The sequence below is a fragment of the Oryzias latipes genome, chromosome 1, assembly GCF_053564925.1.
Source record: "Oryzias latipes strain Hd-rR chromosome 1, Olatipes_Hd-rR_3.1".
In the NCBI taxonomy this organism is placed as follows: domain Eukaryota; kingdom Metazoa; phylum Chordata; class Actinopteri; order Beloniformes; family Adrianichthyidae; genus Oryzias; species Oryzias latipes.
Genome location: NC_136237.1, coordinates 11,311,645 through 11,320,936, shown reverse-complemented (window position 1 = coordinate 11,320,936; position 9,292 = coordinate 11,311,645). Strand labels below are relative to the sequence as shown.

Here is a 9,292-nt window from a genome sequence, read left to right as displayed (position 1 = left end):
CTGCTCAGCTGTTTGACAGGACAAGTAAAAAAAAAAAAAGAAAAACATTCAGACCTGTGACCAAAATCCCCCTGTTCCTCCTGTTCTTTCTGCCACTCATTTTCCTTCGGCGCCCCTGCCAAGGCTTTTCCGGTCTTGTCTATCTCTCTGAGCAACTGTACCTATGTTCAGCCTTTCTGCATTTTTCAAAGTCGATCTGATAAGCTGGTCTTTGAATTTGATTGACAAAATTGTTTTCCATACCAAGGAACGAGAAAGCACTCTTCCTAACTAGAGGCCCCTTTTGCAGCTGGATCCACTAATGATCCATAGGGCAAATGGAAGTTGATGTGCCTATCACAACTGTCTTTGAAAGATGTAGAACAGGGGTCAGCAACGTTTATGACAAGAAGTTCCGGTTTGAAATTTTCTCCATTACAACTGCGCCATCACTAACTGTAATGCGAACTCTAAAACTAAGAAACACAAAAACATTTCCAATATGAAATTTTACATAATTCTTTAACAGCAGGTCAAAAAGATTTTTAAGACATATTTTGGCATTAACGACACAAAAGTCTTTCATAACATTATTACTCAATGTAATAAACAAAGGTGTAATTAGTACTGTCACTGTGTGTTTGTTTGAAACAAAAAGTACTGTATTTGTGGTATGTCGCACCTGCAGCTATAGGATTGGATATGTAAAAAACGTAAAACCACAAACATTATGGCTTATTCATCTTTGTTACATTGTGAGGCAGGGCCTGAGTAACTTAATGTAAGTTCATTTTGTGATGGTGCTTTTATTGCGTTAATATTTCTACTGTTTCATTGGATGACAAATTATATAAACTTACATTTTCCACAATTGGACAGCGTCATTATTCATACCCCCAGTAAGTGGATTGGTGATCAGCTGTAGTTTTATTTTAAAACTTGTTCACATTTCGGCAGAACAGAAAGAAAGTCTGGGTATACGGGCTGGTTTAGACTTCACAGTGAGTTGTAATGACTCGCCTTGCAGTGGTCACACGGCCATCGGAGCAGAATCGTCCCAGTCCTTTCAGAATGAGACACCTGCTGGTGATGTCACCCACAACTGGAATTTTACGCCCATAGTGCAATCACATGCAAATCGAGTCATTCAACTTGAGCCGCAGAGCTCAACTTTGGAGCTCTGCAGCTAAGAATGAACCATCTAGAAGGACAATTAGCACTTCAAAGTCTGAGACTGGATGTCAGGCAGAAAAATGAGGACACCTCCTTCAGGTTGGGTTACAATGGGAGATTCCTCCCTCTGCTGGGGGTGGTTAGATGGGGGCTACAGTACATTTTCACAGTGATGAAGGAGTAATAGATCCGCTGAATGGTTGGTGTGTCTACTATGATCTGGACTCTGAAGATTGCTCAATTGGAGGCATTGCTGGTGCGTTTGCTGCTGAGTAAACGCTAATGAAAAACCAAGCGATGAAGTCAAAGATGGGAAGAATAAAAAAAAACATGTTATAAACTAATATCCCTCCTTCTCTTATCATCTGCTTTCTATCTGTTGCTATCTATTCATACACTGCAAAGCCACAGAAGGAATACTCACATTCCAGTCGTGTCTGAACAACCAGGAAAGCCTGGTCTGCAAACATGCCACACCTTTTGTCGTCAGCAGAAACCGCAAAACCAGAATGACCAGATGACTGCAGACAATGAATTTAAATGCTAAATTTAGATTTATTTATTTATATGCGAGAGACAAAAAATGAAGTGATAAAAGTGACAAAACATGATTCTGAAAAACATGTTCTGATCAGAACAAAGACTATTGGTAGGTATCTTTTTTGACATAATTAATATAAAGCAACAGTCAGGTATGCAACAAGACAAAAATGTATTTCTGCTAGTTTTTTTATGAATCTTGTTATTAAAAGCTTTACCCTAAGTAAAGTAAAAGTAACTTTAAAATCGAATAAAAGTAATTAAATTGTTTAAAGGCCTAAAGTAGGTAGACTTTAATACTAAACCTTTAAAAATAGCAATTTCCTAATTACTTTTTGTACAATGACAAAATAGAAAAGCTTGCCTCGTAATTTTTTAAGTGCACATATTTGATCACAATTTAAACAAAATGGGCAAGTTGAACAATTTATGGTAATAAATAAAGTCATCTTTTTGGTTTTCAAAAAGGCAGTAAACAGCAGCATGAAGACAAAACTGATCATTGCTGTTTATTCAATGATCACCCCAAAATGAACCTACGTGGTTTACCTTTGGCTTTAGATCAGATGCCCTTCCTGACCTAACCCTGACCTGGACGTTCCAAATGTTCTTCTGTTCAAAGACTAATCAGACCTGATCACACATGTACTGCCATGAAACAAAAAACTAGATTAGTTTTAACCAACTTATACCTTTTGGGTTTATGTGAGAGGAATTCAAATAAGTTTGACTCAAAATTCAACTGCAGCTGATGTTTACTGTACAGGAGGAGAGCAATCATTACATGAAAAGAGGCTGTTTTGATTATTTTCTCAAATTTTTACATTTCAGGTTCACAACTTGATTGCACATCAGACAAAGAGAAGAATAGGTTAATGTACAAAATAGAGAGAAGCTGATTGGATTTAGTCTGCAAGGCATTCAGGTCATCACATGCGTCTGTGCACATGCAGCACGTTGTTGCAGGAGGGACAGGAGTGCTGCACGTCTTTGCAGGAATTAACGCAGAAGGGGATGAGGCAGCAGGGCCAGCATCTGTGTGAAGAAAAGAGGGGTAAATATTTCCACTGCATTACTAATAAATACTTTAATAATAGATGCAGAAATTACAATGTGCTGTTTCTAATTCAGTGTCACATTTTATTCTGCACTTTTGAAGATGCAACAAGGTAAACTGACAGCACCATCACTGTCATGACAGTCCAAATAGTAAAGAAAATACCATACATTCAGAATGAAAAAGTGCTTAGTATCCCGCCCCCACCCCACCCTGGTCTCCCCAACGATCCAGGCGAGGTTCATCTTAAATGCGTCCATCGTTGCATTTTCCACAGGTATTTTCAGTGTGTCTAAGACTAAATCTTGTCGCTCTCACAGGTTTAATGTTAGAGCTCCGTTAGCTGTCACGCATGTAGGTGTGGGACATTTATTCTCCTCAGCTAACCATTTTCTGGGGGAGCGGTGTGCTGCCGTAACAGCCGTGCATGAGACCTGTTTGATCGAGGTTGATATGCCGCCGCGCGCTTAACCCTAACCATAACCCTCCTCCAGGTCTGTGCAGCCCAGAGAAAAGTTCAGCCTTGACTGCATCTATTCAGAAAATTACGAGCGAATAAATACGTTCTAAAAAGGAAAGTGAGGAACTCCTTAATGTGGTCCGTGGAGGGGGCTGTCAGATGTCCTGCGTTTAATGTTTTCCTGCTTTGAAGCCCGGTCATTGTCACGCCCCCAAGACTCATATACCCCACTGTGATCGGTTGCTTTGTCCGCTCCGCGCACGACAATGTAAAAGTGTCATTCATGCAAACTGGCGGGACGCATTAACATTAAACTTTCATACTAAGGCGGGGGCCGCAAAATATCATCTTGGGGGCCGCAAATAGCCTGTGGGTTTGAGACCCCTGCTTTAGACTCTGGCACTGGTACACTAGCCGCAGGTCGTAAAGAATGAATCAATAGTTCTCTTACTCATAGCTCAGATGCACATATCAGGTTGTGATGATATTTGTCTCCGTTTCCTTCCCACAGATGTTAACGCACGCTCGATCATCTCTAGGCCCCTCCCCCTCCACGCATTTTAGCCACTTACAGTGGCCATTCCCTATTCTTCTCACACACACTTGACCGCCTCACAGACAGGCATCACTCAATGCAGGGGTGTCAAACTCATTTTCACTGAGGGCCACATCAGCATAGTTGCTGACCTCAAAGGGCCAGATATAACTTATAAATGTAACTAAATGTAATGAGAAAAAAAATGTAACTACTCCTTAATTTTAAATAACTCATTATTTATTTATTATAACTTTTTCAAGTGAAAATTACAGTTGCATAAAAAATGTTTGTGTCATGGTTTGAGTTTGTTTTGTCTTGGTTTTTGTTTTAGTTCTTGTTCTGTCTTGTTTGGTTTTGTTTCCTGTTTTATTTTGAAAGGGTTCCTGTCTTGTCATGTCTTGAGTTGTACTTCCTTTGGTCCCCATCTGCCCTGATCGTGTTCACCTATGTCTTGTTTGCCCTGTCTGTATATAAGTCTTGTCTCTGCCTTCCTTTTGTGCTAGTCCATTAACTTCTGGTCATGGTGTTAACGTCCTTTTGTCTTAGCGTCCTTGTTCCACGTCACAGTAAGTTTTGGTTTTGTTTTGTCATCCTGCTCGGCAGCGCTTTTTGTTAAATAAACCCTCTAGTCCTGAACCCGTTGGCCTCCCGTCTCTGCGTCTGGGTCCTACAGGCTCTCGAGCCTCCCTCACCGTGACAGTTTGCTTGTTACTCTATCATAAATTCTTTTACATTACTGTCAGGTTAGGTTATTTTGGCAGTGTTTAAGTCCCAGTGTTGCCCAATCTGATATTTCAAGTCAGATTACCCCTAGATATGAATAAGGACACCAATTCTTTTTATTTTAGTTTAAGAAAATAAAAAAATTTTATGCTCTCGCGGGCCTCATAAAATGAAATGGAGGGCCACATTTGGCCCCCGGGCCTTGAGTTTGACACACGTGACTCAACGAAACGCGAGTGTGAGCTCGCATCTCGAGTGTGTGCGAGCGCGTGTGTGTGCGCTCGCATCTCATTGATTATTTAATTTTTCATTTCATTGATCATTGACGTGCCCCTTCCACGTTTAATGTATAAAAAAAACGTAGGGTGGGGGAGGCAAATTTACAGGTAGCACATGTGCGACTAGATGTAAAATTCAGGCGCACACTCTCAAATTTTGGTCGCAGTCTGGAGCCCTGTGTTTTATTTATTTATTCATTACATAAATTCGCGTTTCAACCCACAAAAACAGGATTTCCAAATATTAGAATTATGTAAAGAAATCCCCCTTTACTTCTCTGTTTTTGCAAAAAAGTAAAGATGGATATTATAATCACATCAAATAATTTCAAAATGACATGTCCATCTTCAATACTTAAAGAGTATGAACAGGGACCAGGTCCTGCTGTAAGATGAAATCTGCATCTCCATCCAGATCCTTAACAGAAGGGATTATGAAGTACCCTAGAACATTTTGGTTGACTGTTGCAGTGATATTGGATTGAAGCCACACACCAGTGTGGCTCCACTGGTGTGTGAATGTGCGTGAATGTCCCGGTGATGGTCAGAGGGGCCGTAGGCGTGTACTGGCAGCAAAGCCTCTGTCAGTCTTCCCCAGGGCAGCTACAGTCACCAAGTATGTGGAGTGTCTTGAACAGCGCAGATAAATCCAATCCATTATTATTATTATTATAAGAAGGCAGAGTTTACCAACACCAGCGCTAAACATGGCAGCCCAAATCCTGACTGACTGTGGAAATTCCCAATGGATCTTAAACAGCTTGGGTTCTGCTCCTCACCAGTCTTCCTCCAAACCCTTGGACCTTGATTCCCAAATGACAGGCACACTTTCATCAGAAAATAGGAGTCCAGTCCAGGGCTCCTTCTTCTTGGCCCAGTTGAGGTGATGCCTCCTTTGGTCCAGGCTCAGAAGTGACTTGACCGGAGGAACCTGATAGCCCATCTATTGTTCTTCCACCTTGTTCCACTCTTTTTGGAAGTCTGTAGGTTCTTGAATCTTATCTTTTTGATAATCTACTGAAGCGCATGGTCACTTTGATTCCTGCCAAATTTTGCCCCTCCATTAGTTTCCGTTGATCTGCTTGGACATACTGTAGAGTCCTGTAAACAGCCAGCCTCCTTAGCTAGGAATCTTGATAGTCTTGTGGCTTGTTGTCAATTCTGAAGTCTTCCCTGTAGGTTTTTTTCAATCGTCCTGTCCAGCAGCTGAAGGCCTCTTGTGTTGGACAGATTTTACTGTTACACTACAAAGTTATGAATCTTCTGACACACAAGGTGTGTATTTGTATAAACCCCTCTTGTATTTGAGGCTAACTTTTATTTATATTAATGTTGTTTGTATACATTTTCTTGTTGGACCAAACGGAAGGGCCTGTACACAGACACATTCAAATAATACAAACATACGTGTTGGCTCCAAACTTCTTCACACAACACACCAACAGGTCATCTACACAATACAACGACAGCTCACACACACATGCATACAAACAAAAACGATTTTCTCCTTAAGATTGTATTTGTATATTTCTCATGAGATGGTTTCTATCATCTTATGTAAAGTATAAAAAGAAAACAATTCAGTCTGGAGGCTGACACCAGGTATTGAAAGAATGTATCTAATTTCAACCTGTGTTGATTATTTCCATGTTGTTTAAGTCAAGAAGTGAAAGATAAAAACACTTGTCAGAATTTAGATTAAGTCTTTTGTTTTTTAACTTTTAGCTTCCGTGCTGGAGGGATGCAGATATTCTGCCATTTTAGGGTTTTACTTACCCGATGATTCCCAGCACACCAAAGATGAGCCAGGTTTGCATCCCCACTTTGTGCTCGGTCTTCGTCACTACAGTGTTCTGGCAATGGGGGCACCGCATCTGTCCAGGGCAATCAGTGGGATGCGGCTGAACCACCACCATATGGTTCACTAAGGGCACAGGACAGACATTTGTGACATCCACCCTCAACCAAAATCAAATGGTCTTTTGAAAGGAGCAGTAGCTCACCGGTTTGTACCACCTGATGCTGCGGCTGCTGTTGAGGCTGCTGCTGAAACTGAGGCTGCTGCTGAAACTGCGGCTGAAACTGAGGCTGCTGCTGAAGTTGAGGATTCATCTGCATCTGCGGCTGCTGGTATGGTGCAGTTTGAACTGATGAAAGAGAGGTAACCTCAGAGATGGAGCGGTGAAGGTGCAGGTGAGGGTGCTCAAATTACATCCCTGTACTCTTACCTTGGGGAGGAGCTGTCTGGTATGATGCCGATTGGGGTGGTGGGTACATCTGTTGTGAAACTGGATAAGAGGGCGGTTGTGGTTGGCTGGTTGACGTGCTCTGCTCCAAAGGTGGGCCAGGGTAGGGTGGCGCTGGGATATCAGTAGGGGGCCCCTGCTTTTCCATTTTATCAAGTTCTGGTGAAGAGGTAAACTCGAAAGATCTTCAGAAAACCTACAGCTTTGAAGGTTGAAAAAAAATAGGTAAGACAGGACAAAAAAATCATAGATCGGGGTAAGAAGCAAGCATCAGACCTGGTTGTATTTTATAAACCCAAGAATTTAGAACTCCCTTTTGCGTGGGCAGGAAAGCAGGTTTGGTTGCATTTCTTTTTCAAGAGGAGACAAAACAGGGCAGAGGATGCTTTGGTTTCTCAGCAAACACTTTTATACCCCATGAATGGTGTTTTACAAATAAAGCACATGCCTCAATCTCATCTACTATAATCCAGCAAAGGAGATGATTCCATAATCTGCTCATAGCTCCACCTCTTTATGGTTTTAGTTAAAAACGTGAAGATTGGTTTCTGTGGTTTTGGCTTTGAGGATTACCTTCTGAACTGAACAAACATTTCTAGCATCATGATGCGACTCCACACCTTAGCTAACTCAGTGGAAAATGCTTTGAAAAAAGTCAAACAACCTACTTGAAGAACCTGCTTCAATTACAAAAATTAAATAGAAAAATGCTGACAATTCATCACAAGAACTGATACGTTTTTCTTGAAACCAAACCTTTAAAACAGAAAGAAATGTGATTACCTTCAAGAGATCTTGTCCAGCTGTGTGAGTCGGACTGGTGTCAATCCAATCAAACATCCACACAAGCTCTGGAGTCGGTGAGAAGGGTGCGGAGCTACACTGGATGTGCTGGTTTGACGACTTTAATTTCTGGTTTGCAGATGACGTTGCAGATATCATGATTACAGTACAACTCAACAGCAGTTGTAATGCAATGTGGCGCAACACTTTCCAAAATGCTTTATAATCCCCTTAATGTTGTCTGTAAATTCATATTTTGAAAGCATTTTGTGATATGGTTAGGAAATGCCTTCAACACATATTTTGTGACCTCGGCCATAAACTTGACACAGACATTGTCTCCTGTTACAATCCAGCCTGTTGTAATGCCTGCTTCAGTAATAGAACCAACGTTTTGTCTAAGTCCAGTATCACAAGAACAAATTGGAAAAATACTTGGTGGTTTCAAAAATTCTAAAGCCGAAGATGCATTTGGCCTGAGCACATTAATTATAAAAACTCACAAAGAGTCACTGGTATGTCCTATTACCACCATAATCAACAAATCAATAAACACAAGTACTTTTCCAGACCTCTGGAAAACACCAGTGATCACACCAATCCTTAAATCTGGAGATCCAACAGAAATAAGCAATTACAGACCAATAAGCATCTTGCCAGCCGTGTCAAAAGTGCTGGAAAAGTGTGTAGCAGAACAACTTGCAGGACATCTTAACTATAGTTCTTATAACCTCCATCAAATGCAATTTGGATTTAGAAAGCATCACTCTACGGCAGGGGTCACCAACCCTGTGCCCGCGGGCGCCAGTGCGCCCGCGAGCACCCCTTGTGGCGCCCGCAGGGAATGCACCCAAAAAAAATCTTTTTTTTTTTTTATTGAAGCAAATATTCAACAAACAACCACGGCATGTCTGTCAATGACAACAATATCAATTCTGAGATTTTGAGAATAGGTTGAGGTGGTTGAGTAATCCATTAATGTGAGGATTAATATTCCTGTCTGTTTTTATTTACATTTATGTTTAAAAAGTTAAAATTAAGTTAAAGTTTTAAAGGTTTAAAAGTTTAGGGGGGGGGGGGGGGGGCTAGGAGGTTTTTAGTGGCGCCCTTCATACCACTTGGTGCCCATGAAATAGCCCTCGGTCTCAAAAAGGTTGGTGAACCCTGTTCTACGGAAACAGCGGTCTGTTCTCGAAAACTTAAAACTAAAGAGTGACAGAGGAGGAGTTGTGGGAGCTGTGTTCCTTGACCTTAAGAAAGCTTTTGACACAATCAACAGGGATATCTTAACCGAAAAATTACATCATTTTAATCTTTCACCAAGAACTCTACTCCGGCTGGAATCTTACCTGACATGCAGGAAACAACAGGTCAGAGTCAATAATACAACATCATCATGTGGAGAAAATCAACTAGGATTACCTCAAGGCTCATCATTATCCCCATTACTGTTCAGTCTTTACATCAATGACCTCCCTAGCTGCTGCCCGCCTAATGTGCAATGCCAGCTTTATG

At 41.2% G+C, this 9,292-nt stretch overlaps 1 protein-coding gene across 1 annotated transcript; it reads right to left on the bottom strand.

Annotated features, from left to right (window-relative positions):
- Nucleotides 1-1,687: 1,687 nt before the first annotated feature.
- LOC101169836 (uncharacterized) lies at nucleotides 1,688-7,887 on the bottom strand. Its single transcript, XM_004066139.5, has 5 exons — nucleotides 7,778-7,887; nucleotides 6,977-7,196; nucleotides 6,752-6,895; nucleotides 6,525-6,672; nucleotides 1,688-2,727 (listed from the first exon to the last, which is right to left on the bottom strand). The coding sequence occupies exons 2-5, from the start codon at nucleotides 7,140-7,142 to the stop codon at nucleotides 2,622-2,624; spliced, it is 564 nt and encodes a 187-aa protein (XP_004066187.1). The 5' UTR covers nucleotides 7,143-7,196; nucleotides 7,778-7,887; the 3' UTR covers nucleotides 1,688-2,621.
- Nucleotides 7,888-9,292: the final 1,405 nt, after the last annotated feature.

Coding starts and splice junctions, on each gene's coding strand:
- LOC101169836 (XM_004066139.5), bottom strand. CDS start 7,142: ATGGAAAAGCAGGGGCCCCCTACTGATATCCCAGCGCCACCCTACCCT. Junction 6,673..6,751: donor GCATCAGGTGGTACAAACCG/GTGAGCTACTGC, acceptor CTGTGCCCTTAG/TGAACCATATGGTGGTGGTT. Junction 2,728..6,524: donor GGTGTGCTGGGAATCATCGG/GTAAGTAAAACC, acceptor TTCTTCACACAG/ATGCTGGCCCTGCTGCCTCA.